The 18,421-nt window shown below is 45.6% G+C and overlaps 1 protein-coding gene across 1 annotated transcript in view; it reads right to left on the bottom strand.

Moving 5' to 3' along the window:
• ASTN2 (astrotactin 2) overlaps positions 1-18,421 on the bottom strand; it is a 986,509-nt gene that overhangs the window by 695,235 nt on the left and 272,853 nt on the right. The window contains exon 4 of the mRNA XM_033858475.2: positions 7,203-7,355. Within this exon, the coding sequence (XP_033714366.2) occupies positions 7,203-7,355 (153 nt within the window). The remainder of the gene's footprint in view (positions 1-7,202; positions 7,356-18,421) is intronic.

Consider the following 18,421-nt stretch of genomic DNA (forward strand, 5'->3'; position numbering starts at 1 on the left):
AGGCCACAACAGTGAGAGGCCCGCGTACCACAAAACAAACAAACAAACAAACAAACAAACAAAATCTACCTTTGGCAAAAGGAGGAGTGAGCTCCACCCAAAACTCCTTGGTAGGAAGGGGATGCTATTAAGGGGGCACAGGGGCTGGGTAACAAAGATGGAAACCAAAGAAATAAAGACATATCTGGTTGGCTGTCGTTTTAATGTTTAAGCACAGCAACAATCCAATAAGGCAAATAATTTAAAGCCCTTAATATTTATGAATATTTTTCTCCAACTAAGTGAACAATCCATTGCTACTTACTAGTAAAGAGTTCACACACAAACCACATAAACCCGCATTCTAAAGGACAGTGTCCCCCAATAAAACAGCACATCAGGGCTTATCTATCAGGGAGGATAAAGAAGCCAGAATGTGCCTCTCTTCCCAGCGTGGGGACGCAGCTGGGGATTGTGGGAGTGATATCTGGAGCCTGGCTCTGTTCACAGTTTTCCCCAGATATTCCCATAATGCCCTGCACAGTGTCACTCACATGTACCTTTGCATGTTTCTTTCTTCTACTAGCAATACCTTCCCAATCTCTCTCCTCAGTTGATACCAATGCATTCTTCAAGGGCTACTTCCACAGTGAACCCTTCTTTAATTATTCTCCCAGTTTTGTAAACACCCCAGGCCAGCTCACACCACCTTCCTATGCATTCCTTGTGGTGCAAATGTCTAATCACCTGCTTCATTCACTAAATGATGAAGTGCTGGCTGGCAGGGATCTGGGCGGCACATCCTACATTTGTACGACTTAGCGAAAAAAGCTGGGTGAGTGCCTTTCAAATGCAGAGAACACTGGACAATGGCATAACCACTGGGTTTGCTGCCCCTCAGGTCACAGAACTGGCTCTCTGAGGCCAGAGGGAGATTGTAGGGGGGCAGTCCTGACTCTAAGAAAGAGAGAGACCTCACTTTCCGGAACCTTGTAGCTCCTGATCACCCTCACAGAAGCTCTGATGATACAGAAACACTTACCAATTTAAGAGAACTACCACCTCTTCCTTCCAGTATCTAGACTAGGCTGATACAATTTCACAGCTCAAAGATCTTAGCCAGGCTAGCTAAGACAAAAACTATAGTCATCTGGGAACTGAAATATGGGCTCTGTCTAGGCTTTGAATTCACAATTCCACAGTCTATTAGCTGGGTATACTTGGGCAAGTCACGTAACTTACCTAAGCTTGAAATTTCCTGTTTTGTAGAATGGGGATAATTATAGTCCTTACCTTATGGGGTGTGGGGAGCTTTTAAATGAGATAATATATGATGAGTATAGTATTTAGAACACACTAAGTCCTCAGTAAGTGCTAGTGGAACCATGTCTTCTTAACCCTCTGTAGTCCATGAAGCTCCCAACTATCTTCTTTTATTCATCCATGCATTCATGCATCCATCCACCTATTCGTATATTCTCCCATCCAGCCAATTGCTATTCTATGCCAGTTCTATGTTAGGCATTTGGTCTGCAGAGAGACATAAATCACTGTCCTTTCCATCACGGGACTGTCAGAGATGATGAGGGAAGCAGATGTGTCCTGTAATGAGGGCTGTGATAGAGAGCAGCACGGGGGCTACAAGTGCCCAAAGCAGCAGCTCACTCAGCCTGGATTAGGGCTGAGGGTGGGCTGGGGGGTGGGGTCTTCATAGAGAAAATCTTGAGACCAGAATTTGAAACATGAGTAGCAATTTTCTGCCTAGAGAAGAGAGGAAGGGGCTTTCAGGTAAAGGATGATCGTTACACGGATTTGGAAACCAAGTCATTTGGGGGGAAGAGGAAAACGGACAGTGTGCTGGAGGCTGCGGAATCCAGTGGCTTGGGGGGGTTCAGAGGTAGGCTGGAGTCCAGGCTAGGAAGGAGCCTTGTGTAGCCAGCTCTGGCAACTTTCTGATCCTATTAAACAGTGCGCCCTAAATCCTACAGACTCTTCCTTCTAAAACTGGGTAGGTGTATCCTTAATGGGACATTGAAAAATACAATGATGTTGACATTCTCACTGTCATGACAGTGATACTGACAAATGCAAAAGTGATAATAAAACAGTAGCCATAAGAGTAGTAAATAAGAAAATAATAGAACACATGTTCAGTGCGCACCTTTTGCCTGTCTCTGTGCTCAGGGCTTTACAGGCATTATCTCACTGGATCCTATGGAAACCTACTGAAGATGGTACCGTACTATCCTAGTATAATCAGCGAAAATAGGATTCTTCTTCTCGGGACATCGACATTACCTAAAGACTTGAGAAAATGTTAAATAATTTAACTGACAAATAATATAATTTAAACTAAAATAAATATGCACATATTACAAAATAGAATGGCATGGATTTTTTTTTAGACAGAATCGGGAATTAGGGGCTTATGTTGACGTTTTGTGAGCACAGCTGCAGACTGTTTGGGGGTGTGTTGATTTTCATCTGCCTCCAGGAAGACTTCACTGCAAAAGCTTCAAAAGCCCCCAGTGCAAGTGACAGAATATCAGGAAAATGTTCTAGGCAGGAGAGTGACATGGTCTGATTTAGTGTGTCTTCAAAAGATCACTTCACCCACCAGGGTGGAGTGGATGTGGGGATGAAGAGGCTGTTACGGGAATCTGGATGAGGGATGATGAAACCTTAACCAAGTCAGAGACAACGGCCCGGGGAGGAGGGATAGATTTGTGAGCCCCTGGAGGCCAGATGAGTGGGACCCTGATGACAATGATAAACTTAGCTACTCTTTATTGAGGGTCAACCATGAGCCAGACACTGGACTAAGCATTTTGCAGGTATTATCTCACATCCTACATGTGATTTCAGCATTATTAGCACTATTTTACAGATAAGAAAACTGAGGCTGAAAACAAATTCATTGCTTATTTAAGATCCATCAGTTAGCCAGTGGTGGAATTCAATTTCAAATATAAAGTCCCACTTTTTAAAGACCACTACCTAGACTGCATGAAACTCAGCAGCCTTCCCTCACATCCAGAGAAATCTTCCTCTGCTTTATTTGAGAGCCAACACCCCCTCTTCACTACCTGTGGACCTGACTACCCAGCAGCTGCCTCATAAAACGCTGTCACTGCCAAGAGGACAGCCCTGGGACCTCCACCACTTTCCTCTGTCTGCCTGAGGACAATTCACGTCAGCACCTGCCAGGTCTCTCAGGAGGAAGCCCTAACTACAAAACCGCATTGGAGCTGATTTCAAGCATGTGCTCAGTTTCATGACACCGGTTCTCTGCTACCATTCCATCTGCTGGGACCCGCTGAGCACCATGGGCCGGGCGCAGAGCCTAATGAAGCAGAGAGAGGCCAGGTGTTCCCACTCTGGGCCAGAAGGCCCACGGCCACTTCAGCGGCAGGGGGAAGAGACAGTGAAAGACTGGGGATTTTGACTGTGATATCTGGGATGTTTGATGGTCAGTGGAAGCCAATGGAGCCCTTCCGAAAGCACTTCCAAAACTTCTCTGTGCTGCAAGATGTTCACACGTGTTCCGAGGGGAAGAACAGAGTCTGCGGTCAAGATGGCTTTACAGATGGTGAACTAAACGAATCTGCCCAGCTCTCTGCACAGCAGGATTTCCCAGGGTCTTTCACAGATGAAGATGCATTTGGGAATTTCCAAGAGAAAGAGGGAGTGTGCGGAATTTCCAAAACAGTTACTGACCATGGATTTCTTCTGTCCAAGAAAATCTTGAGGACGTGTGGTGGAAAGGGTGTGAGTTGGGAAGTCTGGGACTGGCACGTACTAGCCTTTCTCTCTCTTGCAAAAAACCTTACCCAATAGCGGCAGCAAAACCGTGAGCACAACGTTATTAAGCCATTTTGAAAACTGCTTTGACAGCACCCACTTGAGCACGTCTCATGTGCTATCCATCAATGAGTCTATCTCTAGGGGAAACAGGATTCCCTGGAGATCTGCACTGGGAGGTTTTATTTTATCCTGGATCCCTCTTCTACCATCAATTTGAAAGTTATAAAACTAAGGCACTTTTCCACAATCTTTGAGGTTAATGCACTCATTTATTCAACAAATATTTATTAAGCGCTTTCCACGTATTAGGTTTATGAATATGAAGCTTACATTTTAGAGAGGAAAACAGTAAACAAGCAAACAAATAAAAGTGATTTTAGACCCTAATATTAGGGAAGGAGCGAAAAATGGTTATGTAACAGATAGTAGCAGGTTGGGGATGGAAAGGAGTAAAAGTTTGGGTACCCATGTTTGGGTAGTCATGGACAATGGTTCTGAGGAGCTGACATTGGAGTTAAGAGCTGAAAGGTGAGAAGGGGCCAGCCAGGAGAGAATCTGGGCGACAAAAAGAGACATGGCAAGGAGAAGTGCAGCAAGTTCTCAGACCCTACACTGGGGCTCCATTCGCTGTGTTCCTGGGACATGAAGAAAGGCATTGTGCCTGGAGCACAGGAAATGCCAAGTGAGCGAATAAGGCAGGAACAGATTCAGATGGAACAGAAGCTACAGGCCATGGCAAAGACTTTGGACTGTGTTCTGAAGATAACAGAAAACCACTGAAAAATTTTAAGCTGAACAGCGACCTTATCTTGTTTATATTTCTAACAAGGTTACTCTGGCTTGCCTTGGGGAGAATCTCAAGGAGGGTATAGTCAGAAGCAGGAGATAAAAGGTGGCAGTGGTCATAATGGTGACAAAGAAAGGGAGGACAAAATGAATTTCTTCCTGTATCAGTTCTCTTAGTTCCCACCTAACGTATAAATTAAAATAACTTGATATTCAATTAGAGTCTGTCAAACAATAGATTTCATGAATAATCTAATTCTGCAATTCAAGAGGGGAAAACAGACTCCAAAGTGAAGGTCAAGTTTTATGCAAAAAAAAGGTTCTACATGACATTGTTTATAATGGGCAAATAATTAGAAACAGCCCAAATGCCTTACAGTGGTGGCCTCATTAAGACAGTTACGGTACATAAAAGAGATTGTTTTTGGAAGAATTCATTGACATAAAAATGTTTAGGATATGACACTAAGGAAAGAAATTCAGATTGATAGTGAAGAGGAGGGAGGCTATGGACTTGGAGTCGAGTGTATTTATGGGGGCCGTATTTGTAGAGAGGATATGGGAAGGAGATTCTTGGTGAATACTGGAGCAATAAAGATGGCTAGTTAAAGCTGAGTGAAATTACAAGTGATCCTGAATGCCAAAGCCATGACAAATATAAGATAGCATTTGTTCAGTTCCTAATACACATTAGCTCAGCACTCCAAGGTAGTCTATATCCATCATTTCATCAGATCCTTACAGCAATCCTCTGACGTAGGGATTGGCAACCCTATTCTACAGAAGAGGAAACTCAGGCTCAGAGACACCCAGTGACTCTTCCAAAGCTAAGCAAGTTGAAACTGACAGGGCTGGATTAGCACTCAGACATTGCCGACCTCGAAACAACTATTCTTTATCATTATACAATGGTTCACCCTGGGGTTTACCACGAGTTCCAAAAAGGAACTCCATCATCAAATTCTGCCTCGATTTACGATCTCACCTAAATGTGTAGATCTCGGTTTTTCACCGGATACAGGAATTCACAGGATTAAGACCTAGACGTCTCAGCAAATAACAAGTGTCTGCTATGTGTGCAGACATTGACTTAGACCCAGAAATTCAAATAAGATATTTCCCGCCTTCAAAGAACACTGTCTAGCTAAAGAGAGAGACAGACAAAAGCAAATGATATTACACAAGAGTGAAATCAGTGCTTAACACATAGATAAAGATGTGGGAGAATTCACACATGGGAGAATTCAGGGTGAACTGTGATGGTGACAGTCAGTGATATGTTTGCCAATATATGTCATGCACGTTAAGCTTGGAAAGAAAGGTAGGACTTCACCAATGGTTGATTTTTTAAAAAAGTCTGGGACTCAGACTGCTTAGTTCTTTCTGGCTCTGATAATTGCTAGGATGTTCCTTCGGGCAGGTGGCTGCAGCTTTCTGTGCCTTAGTGATACCATCTGTAAAATGGGCGTCATCACTGTACCTGTTTCATAGGGCTGCTGAGGATCAAATGAGATAACATATGCACAGCATTTAGCCTGCTGCCTGGAGTACCTGTCAATAAGTGCCAATAACTATTCATAGGGGCTAGATAGGGGTTTTCACGCAGAGAAACTGGCCGGGAAAGAAACGTGGAAGTGGGGACACATGGATTTAGAAGAGTCAGCAGAGACACTGGAGCTCTTTGGGGGCCTCAAATGCCATTTTCATAAGCACGAACACTTCTGAAGACCCTGGACAACCACTGAAGTTACAGGAGAAGGGAAATGACATAATCAAAATCAAGTTACAGGAACTAGAGGAGTAAAAGTCAAGAGGAAGAGTGACTGGCTGGAGACCACTGAGTGCATGGAAGGATAAAGACGACATTGGGAAATCAGGCAATGGTGAAATGGGGAGGAGGTTCGTCCCAGACACAAGGTCACGAGAAGGTCAGAGAAAGGAGACGATGATGATGATGATGATGGTAACGTTGGGAGGAGAGACAGGGAGAAGGATGAGGAAGGAGGAAGAGGGGGAAATCTACTTTTGATTGCCCACTGGCTGGGCACTGTGCTGAGATGTTACAGGAAGCTGGGCAGAGAGGAGTGGCTTGGGGAAGTGGAGGGACTGCCCAAGGTGACAGGGTTAGGTAACAGCAAAACCAAAATTTGAATCCAGTTCTGTCTAATACACAGCACTCCTGCTTTGACCACTAGATTACTCAGGCTATTAAAGAGTGGGTCCAAACACTGTGCTGTGATCCCAGTCTGAGGATGCTTTCCACAAGAACATCCTGGCTTTCTCACACTCTCCAAAGTGACACCAGCTACAACTTGAAGAGCATCTGCTGTACCCTGGTCCTGTGCTGGGCACTTTCCATAGATTGTTGCTAACCTTCTCAACCTCTCTGGAAGGTGGGCAATTCATTCCCGTTCTCAGATGAGGCGGCTGGGGCTCAGAGAGGTTAGCTTTCCACCCAGGGACACAGGTCCTCTCGCTCCAAGGCCTCAGCTGAGATGACTTATCAGGGGGACAGTGGCGTGGGTTCTGTGAGCACAGGGAAGCAGGGGGAAGAGGGCATAGCTCTTCCCGGCACCTTAAGAACCTGGGCACAGCGGGCAGACATCCTGGCCAGAGCCTCTGGGAGGACCTACCTCTGGACCTGCTCCTCCTCTTCCGCCTCCCTGCCGAGGCACTGCGCAGTGCTGGCTGCAGCTGGCCGATCTCGATGGGCGTGTTCGCACGGAAACTCTCCTTGAACTTCTGCATCAGGGACTCCACTGGCTCCTGCGTCGCCTCAGCTGCCGCTACGGGGTGGGCAACGGGGCTGAGGTTAGGGCTCAGCCCACCCTCAGCCCCTGGAGGACTGGGCCTGGCCCCCCGGAGCTCCCTCCCGGACCCAGTGGTGATGCAGAAGCCACAGGGGCCAGTAGAGATGAATCTACTGGCTTAACGCATTTATTTCTTCAACACCGACTGTGTTCTCAAGGGTACTGCCCCAAGCCCTTGAGAGATGATGGTGAAAGTTTGACACAATTCATGATTCAAGGACTCCATAGCTTGGTAGCACACATATCCAGGCATTTCCAACACTGTGCAATACTTCCGTGACAGTGGAGTACAGAGTACCAGAGGAGCACCGAGAAGGGTCAGCTCACCCGTCCTGGGAGCCAAGGCAGGCTTCCTGGAGGAGGAGGCAATACCTCCACTGAGACCTTAAACAGGAGTAGGAATTAGCAAAGAAGATAGAATCAGGGTGGAGTTGTTGAAAAGATTTGGGATAAGAGAGTGCCCTGGGTGGAAGGAGAGGCATGTGCAAAGATCTGAAGCCAGAAAGAACACGGTGCTTGAGTAACTGAAAGGAGTTCAGTGTGGCTACAGTGGAGCCTGGGAAGAGCAGATGAGGCTGCAGGGGGCAGAACACCTTGTAAGCCACCTTGCGGAGCTTGGATTTTATCCCAAAGGCAAAAGATGATCGTTGAAAGGTTTTAAACAGGAAACTGGCATGTTCCAATTAAGCCCCTGTGATAACAATTACTAACCAGAGTATGGAGAATACACACAGAAGCAAAGACAAAGGGCTGTACAGAGGCTTTTGCAGAAGCCAGCCAGAGACAATATTGCCTGAACCAGAACAGTGGCAATAAAGGTAGACGGCAGTACATGGGTCAAACAATATTTCAGGAGACAAAACTGCAGTGCAGTGATACGTAGATCACTTGGTACAAGAGCCCCCTTTTACTAGGGGAAACTGAAGTCCCCCCCCACCCCAAACAAGGCATACAACTAGCTCCAAGCTAGCAAGCGGTAGAGTCAAGCCTTCTAAATCCTACTCCAACATTCCTTTCGTTTCAATATCCTCCAAGGAGCTGCTGGTACCCACATTTTCAGAAATTTCAAAATTGAGACTGGTAGAAAGTTATAGAGAATGGAGAGAGTGATGGCAGAAGGGCAGAGGGAAAAAAGGTAGAAGATAAAAGTAAAAAAAAAAAACAGACAAATGAGAAAGAAGGAGAGAGCCAACATAAAAGAAAAGGAGGGGAAATGAGAAAGAAGAAAAGAAGATTGGCTGAATGATCACAGTGTCTTTGTTCTGAGAAATCCCCAAAGACAGCCCTGACTTTGAAATCTTCAGACTAAACCCTCCCTCCACCTATGTCTCAAGAGGCTGGGAAAGTTCTTCAGTTTAAGCTACTTGCTGTCTGATGACAAGGAATGGGATGTGGTAAAGATTCCTGTTTCTTTGATGAGCTTTTCCCAGAGTAGACAAAGAAGGCTTCTGAACATCCCGACACCAACTTCAAGGAGATCCTGTTTTCCCAGGAAAGTTTATCAGCTTAGACACACATGTGTCTGCAGGGTAGGTCATACCCAGAGGGCTGGTTTGGGTACCGGGCTCTGTGAGAAGCCCCATCTCTAGGGACACAGAGGGGCATCTGCGTTTGCTAAGGAAAAGATAACTGACAATACAAATGACACTGTAGTAGTGTAACGTACCTGCCTCTCCTGCTATCTGTCTCCACAGGTATCTCAGTTAGGTCTAGAAGCCAAGAAGAAAATCCCAAGCATGGGCCCCTACTCCAAGCCTCTGATACAGAACCCCCCAGCAAGAGGCTACGGTCTAATTCTGAGAAGCACTGTCATACCCAATCCAGATGCTTTAAACCCAGAGAGGAGAGCGATTTGCACAAAACTGAAAGAGTTGGGCTAAACGGGGGTCAAAAGTCCAGAGCAAGCCACTGTCTGGAATCCTCCAAGAGAGGGACCCACACACATCTGTGAAAATTCACACATTCATTCGCCTCCTCACTCATTCATTCACTCTACAGTATTTTCAGAAAAGATGTCTTCGTCTGCTTGGACTTGCATAACAAAAGTCATAGACTCGATAACATAAACAGGTCAGATTCTGGTTTGAAGATGGCTGACTTCTTACTGTCTGCTCACGTGGCCTTTCCTTGGTGCACCCATGTTGGGGGAGGAGAGGGAGAGAGGGAGAGAGAGGGGGAGGGAGGGAAAGAAAGGGAGAGAGAGGGAGAGAGAAGTCTTTCTCTTTTTATAGGGACACCAATCCTATCAAATTAGGATCCTACCCATATGTTCTCATTTAATTTTAATTACCTATCAAAAACTCTATCTCCAAATACAGTCACAATGGAGGTTAGGGTTTCAACATGTGAATTTTGGGGTACACAATTCAGTCTATAGCAGACTATATTTGGAGACGGGATCTTTAGGAGGTAATTAAGATTAAATGAGATCATAAAATCGGGGCCCTAATCTTATGGCACTGTGGCCTTAGAAGAACAGAAAGATCTCCCCATGAGGACACCAAGAGAAGGTAGCCATCTACAAGGCAAAAAGAGAGCCCTCACTAGAACCCAACCATGCTGACACCCTGATCTCGGTCTTCTAGCCTCCAGAACTGTGAGAAAGTAAATGTCTGTTGTTTAAGCCACACAGTCTGGCATTTTGCTCTGGCGGGTCTAGTAGACAAAGTCACAGTCACATTGGGGGTTAATAAGGCTTACTTTCAGTCCATAGCAGGGTAAGATGGTGAAAACAACAACAAACAAAACCCCCTCGTGATGCTCACCATGTAGACAGGAAAACCAATAGTAATGAAATAGATGACAGAGAAATGTAAAATTTACAACTGATATATACAATAAAGGAGAGGTGAAAGATGATCTAAGAGGCTCTAGTAGAGGAATATGACCTTGTCTAGGAAAACCATGGAAACATGCTTCAAGGAAGTGACCAGTGTGACTAAGATCTGGAAAGAGTATGAGAAAATCAGGTGACAAGGGAGCTGCGGGGGAGGGCATATGCAAGGGGCTGCCGTCACCACTGCGGCTGAAATGCTGAAAGCGAGCGGTGTGAGATAATGCTAGAGAGGCAGGAAATCCTAGTACTAACGCTAACCTTGACCCTCACCCTAACCCCCACCCTGACCCTAACTCTTCTGGGCCTTGGTAAGAATAGAACACACTGAAGGTTCTAGATAGGAAAGTGGCTTGATCAGATCTTCACTTAGAGAAGATCGCTCTGGCAGTAGAAAGGATGCATTGGGGAAGGACAGAAATGGAAGTGAGAAGACCAACTAGGAAGGTGGTACCATATTACAGAAGTCCATGTAGGAGATGCCAGGTAGTAGAGGTGGAGATAGGGATAGAGCAGGAGAGAGAGTAGCGACAGAGATGTTGGAGCAGTGGAGAGAGAGCAGGGAGCACATTTGAGAGTTACCTTGTAGGTACCCCTCCCTGAGAATGTGGTGATTTATTGGAAAAGGGGGATAAGGGAGAGCGAGGTAGAGAGGATGACTCCTGGCCTTCTGGCATCCACAGAGGCAGAACGATGGTACCTCTCAGTGAGAGGAGGGACACTGAAAGAGGAGTGAACTGAGTTTGGTTTTAGGTGAGCTCACTTGGTGCCTCCCAGATGTCTACATGGAGAGGTGTTGAGCAGACAGCAAGTTGTGTGGGTCTCGCACTCACAAGAGACAACTGGACCCTGTGGAGGCTCTGCTCACGTGTTCTTCGGAACAGGCAGAGAGGGAGTGTGTGTAGTGGTGAAGCACGTTAGCTTCTGGCACAGTGGAGGCTATGGAACACGTGACCATTCCTCATCTGCACTGCCTGATCTCCCTTTGCACCCCCAGATCCATCTTCCACCCACAGGCTCATTCTGCCCCACTCTGTGGCCTGGAGCAGACCCTCAATGGGCTATTTCACAGGTCCTTCTTATCTGGCTACTAGGCGAGTTTGCCCAGGGAGATGCTCTGGCAGGATAAGGGAGGAGGGAATTTGAGGGGATGTCTTCCCTTACTCCTTTCCTGTTTCTGCATCGTATTTCTGATAGAGACGGGGGACACTCAACAGTCACAGCTTCTGCCAGGGCCCCTTTTCCACAAATTCATTTTTCCCAGACTCCAGTAAAACCATGTCCTCTCCCTGTACCTTCAGTTCTAGGAATTAGTGGTGGCTTCCTGATAGTTATTTTTCCTGGTGCCTCAATACCCCCTCCCCATTGATTCTCTTCACTCTGTCTACACCTCTATAAATAGTAGCTTCGTTGAACTTCGCCTAAAAATCCCATTGGAGGGCGCCTTCTTTGCCCAGCTGGAACCTTGACTGATACATCCTCCTTTTTCATCGAGGCTCTGACATTCAGCAATTCCTAAAGGTCAGCCCCTGCCCATCCTGTTATTTCTGCTTTACTTTCTCCTAAGCTGATGCAGATCTGACCAGCGGGGAGGAGAGAAAGACACTCAGAGAGGCAAGGTTTGCTCCCCTGAGCTGCAAGGGAGCTGCAAGGGTTTCTGATCCCGACTGTGGCAAATCCCATCCATCTGTTTGGCTGCTCTCGCCTTGGCGACAGTGCCAAGAACCCAGACAGGCTTAGAGGGGGAGGTGCTTATGCAAACCCATCCACGGCCTATTTCATCCTCTGTACCACTCTCTCCTGCCCCCATCCCTCTCAATCCCATTCGGTAGCTCTATCAATATCAATATATCAAGTTGTCCAAACAAGCCACGTTACCTCCTGGTACCCGCTGAGCTCTGCCTCCCCAGAGCAGCAAAATGCTCACCCGTCGCCTAGATGAATGCAACAGATGGTGCTTGATCTGAGCATCACAGCAGGCCCAGGAAAGGGAGGGTGAAGAGGGGGAAGCAGCCCTTTCTAATTGACATAGGAGAGACTGTCAAGCTTAATGGAAATGAAGCACTGGGGACCAAGGAGAGAAGCCCCGGCCCCCAAGCCAAGACAGAGAGAGAAAAGAGGAGAGAAAAAAGGAGGAGGGAGAGAAAACAAGACTGGAAAGGAAAACTGCGCTCAGTAATCAAGGGCAGGGGGTGAAAAGGGAAGCAGAGAAGAGTGGAAAGGAGGGGAGAGATCTGGAAAATAATAAAGAGGGAACAGAAAGGGAAGGGTAGGAAGGACACAAGAGGAGACAGAGACAGCAAGAGAAGGGAAAGGAGAAGGCAGACCCCGAGTACCACTGCAAAGGCATAAGGGTCGTGTTTGTTTCCAGCCACCAGGCAAGCTTCAGCCTGATACTCGACCCTGAAGAACAGGCACTACATGCCCTGTCTACACTGGCATTCACCAAGTCCACATTCAGACGCTCACGTGCTGTTCTCTCCCCGGCACAGCCTGGGATGTTCTATCACTGTAACTTGTATGGGTTTGGGTTCAAGTTCCTATATCACCTGTATCATCACCCTCTTTCATTTTTCTAGACTCACCCAGCCTACATAGGAAGAAAATTCACAGTTCTTGAAAACTTCACCAATTCTCTGCCAGGCAAGAAAGCTGGCATTTCTTTATGTTTTCTCATTTATTCCTCCTAACAACTTTGAAAGCTAAGTGTCATTAGCCGTTTCAAAATGAGGAAATTGAGGCTCAGAGAAGCTAAATAAGCTCCGGGGGTCACACCCTTAACAATGGCAGAGCTGGGATTTAGACTCAGGTTATGAGAACTCTGATGACCGGGCTCCATTCACCACACCCCCGTACACATACTCTTCCTGTCCTTCCTGGTGGATGGACATGGAGATCCCAGTCTTTGAGTTTGGATGTGCCTTCTCTGGGCCTGCAAAGTGACTCTAAAAGCTCAGCCCCTCTTAACTCATCTGGGCAAGGAGCCCCTGGCAATCTGGTCCTGGCTGGAGCCAGGGGCTCAACTTGACTGGAGTCTGACCTGCTCTTCCAAGGAAGCTTGTTCAGTGTCGATGGTCAAGACTGTCCAGCCTGGAGGTCCTAGGCTCAGCTCATGCCCCGTGGTGTCAGTTTTGTCTCACTACAGAACTATGTTCAGAGAACAAAGCAACAGGTGGGTATTACTTGGCCATACTGCCTAGTGCAAAGTGTGAGAAAGCCCACCCGAGTTCCAATGTCAGCTCTGCCGTTGTGTGACCTAGAGCCACTCCCTCCTCTTTTACAGCTCTCAGTTTCCCTGAATGCCTGCAGGGTTGTTGGGAGGATTAAACATAATTATGTACATAATTGTCTAACAGAGCTTCTGGAACACAGTAAGTGATCGAGAGTGGCCACAACCCAACTTTCTCTCCCTCTTCAGCTTTATGATTGCTCAATCCATTCATTCATGCATTCATTCATTGTGAAAGGCATCTGCATTGTAAGATATTCACTTTCAAAATTATTTTACAGAATATACATTTTCCCTTTTACACAGATGTGAAAACAGAGGCACCATGAGACAAAGTCATGATAAAAGTCAGCAGCGGACCAAGGTCCAGCACTCAAGTCTCCTATTTCTACTTCCCCACCCCATTTCCCCAAATTCTAGGATCGTTTTAACCTCAGATCTTATGATGATTAATTTGACGTGTCATCTTCGCAAAGCTGTGGTACCCAGATGTTTAGTCAAATATCTTCCTAGATGTTTCTGTGTAAGTATTTTTTAGGTGACATTAGTATTTAAATTAGTAGCTTTTGAATAAAACAACCCTCCATAATCTGGGTGGGCTTCATCCAATTGAAGGCCTTAACAGAGAAAAGACTGACCTCCTGCAAGGAGAAAGGAACTCTGCTAGCAGGCTACCTTCAGACTTGAGCTGTAACAACTCTTCCCTGGATTTCTAGCCTCCTAGCCTACCTTGAAAATTTTGGACTTGTCAGTTTCCACAGTCACATGAGATGATTCTTTAAATCTCTCTAGATATCAATAGATAGATAGACAGATAGACAGATGGGATGTATATAACCAAAAGATGATGTATCCACACGTGCCTATATTTACATCTCCTATTGACTGTTTCTCTGGAGAACCCTAATATAGACCTCAATTTTCATATCCAGGCTTTGGGCTGGGCACACTCAAATGTCAGGTTTGTGGGGGGATTAGGTAATAAGAGAAGACATCCCAGCCCTAAAGAACACCTCAGCTGGGAAGACCTGGTATAAATGCAAAGAACCAGCGAATTTGGAAGTTGTGAGAATCCAGTTCCAGAACCCGACATTCCACTTCATATAGGAGTCATCTTCTCATGAAAGAAGCAAAAAGTAGCAAAGACAACAGCCAGCCAGTGTTCCCTAGCCAGATGAGAATGCTCCATGACAAGAGTACGTTTAAAACCCATGTACGCGTTTTTTAAACATGGCCAGCTCTTCCCAATTCTCAGGGGTAAACTTGATGGATAGAATTTTCTTCCCTTTTAGTTTTTTCTTCCATATATTTTCTTAAACCTTTGGTGCCTGGTACAGCTTATCTTCAAACGAGTGCCAGCAGACAAGACAAATGCACAAACAGCAACAAACATAAACCGGAAATCTTGGGACGGGCCTTTGCTTACATACACTACCTTGGGTGTGTCAGTTCATACTGCAGACTTGTAGACTGATCATAATTTCCGCTGGAAAACTGCATTGAGTTTGAATGACTGAATTAAACGTAGTGATATTTTCCTCTGCTCCGTTAGAAACACAATACTATCCAGGTTCTGTGGAGCCGGTTTCCACAGTTCCTAGCCAGGACACACAGATGGTCTTGAAGATTCCTTCCAGCTCCATGGCCTTGTAGTTATAGATGTCAATGAAACGTGCTTTTAACAAGATGAAGGCAATAACCACAGACACTGCTTGCTTCAGTCTGCAAAGCACTTGCACCTCTCTCAGCTGATGCTGTCTTTACCACCTCCCATTTTATAGAGACCATAGAGGCAAAGGAGATTTCCAAAGGGTGGGCTGGAGTTGATACCACAAATCAACAAGTGCTATTCAAGGGAGAAACGGTCAAGTAACTAGACAGGCTGGGCCAAAGACTTCTTGGTCACTTTATTACCACCTTGGTGGCAAGGCATGGCTATGGAAAGGCTTTGGAATCGGCCATAGTTTGGAATGTGAGCTATGTGTCTTACCAGCTGCAAAACGTGGGCAAATCACTTAACCACTCAGAGTCTCTGCTTCACCAAGTGTTAAAAGGGGGCTTGCAATTCCAAATTCATAAAGCTGTTTTTGGATTAGATGAGATGTTAAAATGATTATCACAAATGCTGATACAGAGTAAGCATTTTAAAGATGAGAGTTAATACTGTTACTGCCAAAAAGATCTTAAACCGTCAGACATAGCAAATACAGGTCTTCTACCCAACCCCGGGTGGCATGTGCGTGCCCAGAATCTGATGGAACTCGCAGTCACTAGTCAGATTCTTTTCCTAGATTCATCCTTCCTATAACTGCACAGGAAGGCTATGTATATGGCTCAGCACTCCCTGTGACTAGAGGGCCACCCATATTCTACAACTGGAATTCTTCACCCAACACCGTTACCGGGTGCTGTATCCAGAGATGGGCACTGGGGACACAGCGATGAACTGAATGTTGAGCCTTCTTTAAAACACAACACTGCTTAGTGGAAGAGACAGATAAAGATAAGAAAAACACAGTGTGCTAAATGCCCGGTGATGAGACGGCTGAAAATGTGTCCTCTAATTCCTTCTGCATGTGGAAAAGCTATAGAAAATCCTCAGAGGAGATGTGAACTTGCCCGACCCTTAAAGAATGCAGAACCAGGTGAAGAGGATGACATGAAGAGTAGCATCAGCAGAAAAAAGGGGCAAGAATTGTAGGGAAAATCCCACACAGTTCGGTTTTTCAAGAGCTTGACATGAGCGATGATTTTATTATAAAGAAAATCCATCTTTTGAGCTATGAAGGCTGGTCTGGCTCTTTCTGCGGACTCCTACCTCCTTTCCCAGACCACAGTTCAAAATGTCCACCTCTTTTGAGAGCTCTGCTATCCAGCCTTACTACCCTTTCCTGTGCCTTTTATATTTATCTCAGATACCCTGGGTTTAGCAAGTGCATGTGGTTTAGGAATCTGACAGACCTGGGTTTAACCTTCATTCTATCACTTATTCATTATGGGACTTAACTTCTCTAAGCCTCAGTTCTCCATGTAAAACCTTGAGCATAAATCTCTCTCAAGAATTGTGGGGTTCTGTTTGTTTGTTTACTTGGTTTGGTTAAGATTCAAAGCAGTAATATATGCAAAGTGCTTAGCACAGTATGTAAAATGGGTTAAGCACGCAACAAAGTAATAGCCTTTATTATCATTCCTGTTAGTAAGTTTAAGTGACATAAGCTTGCAGAAGGCCTTGCACTGAGTCAAAGCTTAATACAGACTAGGTTCTCCATTTCCCTTTTGGGTAACTCAGTGCCTTTGACTAAGGACTCTAACTCCCTATTGTGCTCTCATGTATAAATCTCTTCCCTGACCCCAGGGACACACAGGGCTTGCACTCTACGTCAGCCAACCCCCATGGTTACACCGTGGATCTAGCCTAACCTGGGACCTGGGTATGGCTGTTACACTAAGCCTGGAAATTGATCTTCTGCTCATAGCCCCCTGTCCACTCTCATATCTTGCTCTTTCATTCTCATCAAGTTTGTGCTGTGACCTCTAAGAGATCACCAGGTCCTGAATGTAAGGCACACTGTGGCAAACATGTGGGATTATATATATGTATATAGAAAGGGAGAGGGAGAGGGAGAGGGGGAGGGGGAGGGGGAGGGGGAGGGGGAGGGGGAGGGGGAGAGGGAAAAGGAGGGAGAGAGGGAGAGAGAGAGAGAGAGAGAGAGAGAGAGATCTGTTGCTTATGAAGATCTAGCTCCATCATTTTGAGCCAGAGGACATTGCTTCTCTGGCATCTGGTTGGCAGGGAAGGGAGAAGCCCACTCTCTAACCCCTACTCTGTTCCTTCCCAGAAATTTCACCTCCTCCTGGTTTCACCTCTCCCCCCAGAAAGTAAGCTTAGATGTTTCTGGTTGATCTGTTACTGAGGTTCACCTAAATGTAGCTTTCTAATTTGCCAAGAACACCTCATTAGTCATGTAATCACAAGAATAATAATATTTACCATTTATGGAGTGTTTATAATGTAACACGTAGTATTTTAAAGTAAACAAGCCATGGTTGAATGTAATTCTCATAATGACTACGGTACCTGAAACTTTTAGCGTCTTCGCCACTCCTTGCACCCACCTCTTGCTATAGCTTCACTGGGGATGGAGTGGACTTCATTGCCCCTTGATTTGTTCTTGGCTATGTGACTTGTTTTGTCCAGTGGTATGTGGGTAGAAGTCAGTGTGCGCCAGTTATGAACACAGGCTTCAAGAGGCAACACATATGTCTGCTCACACATTTATACCTGCCACCACCATGAGGAGCCTACAGGTCCAAGGAGGATGACGGACACATAGTGAACTCACAGCTCTTCAGCATGGAGTGGAGTCAGCCTAATCCTACAGCCTAGGTCACTGACACCAGCCAATCTGCAGATGATAAGCAATCCACCTTAGATGAGCACAACACTCCATCTAATCTGCAGACACTTGGAAAGTCAATGTTTATTACTGGATGCCGCTGATATTTCATAGTTTTTTATTATGTAGCATTATTGTGGCAATGATTGACTGATAAATTTCCATCTTACAACTGGGTAAGGGAGGCACAACAAGATTAATTTTTCAAGGGTCATATAGCCTATAAATAGCACAGCTAGACAAATAGCTTCATATATCTCACCATGGCTTGTTTTGGAATGGGACCGATAAACACGGTTTAAGGAATTGACTTCCACACCGGAGTGGATGAAAGGAACCCCTCTTAGCCAGCTTCCCTTTAGACCACATGAATGATAATTATAAGAATAATCCCAGAAATAGCAACCATCTGAAACCGAGATGTCTCTCTTCAGTGGCATTAAGACTGCTAGCACATCTATTCAGAGCTTTTGGGGCTGGGCTGTCTTTGCTGAATGAATGAAAAAAAAATGTTTCACATTGTATACGACTGGGCACCAAATGAAAGGTATGAAAAATATACATGGTGACATAGGTGCATTCC

The sequence above is a fragment of the Tursiops truncatus genome, chromosome 6 (assembly GCF_011762595.2).
Source record: "Tursiops truncatus isolate mTurTru1 chromosome 6, mTurTru1.mat.Y, whole genome shotgun sequence".
In the NCBI taxonomy this organism is placed as follows: Eukaryota; Metazoa; Chordata; class Mammalia; order Artiodactyla; family Delphinidae; genus Tursiops; species Tursiops truncatus.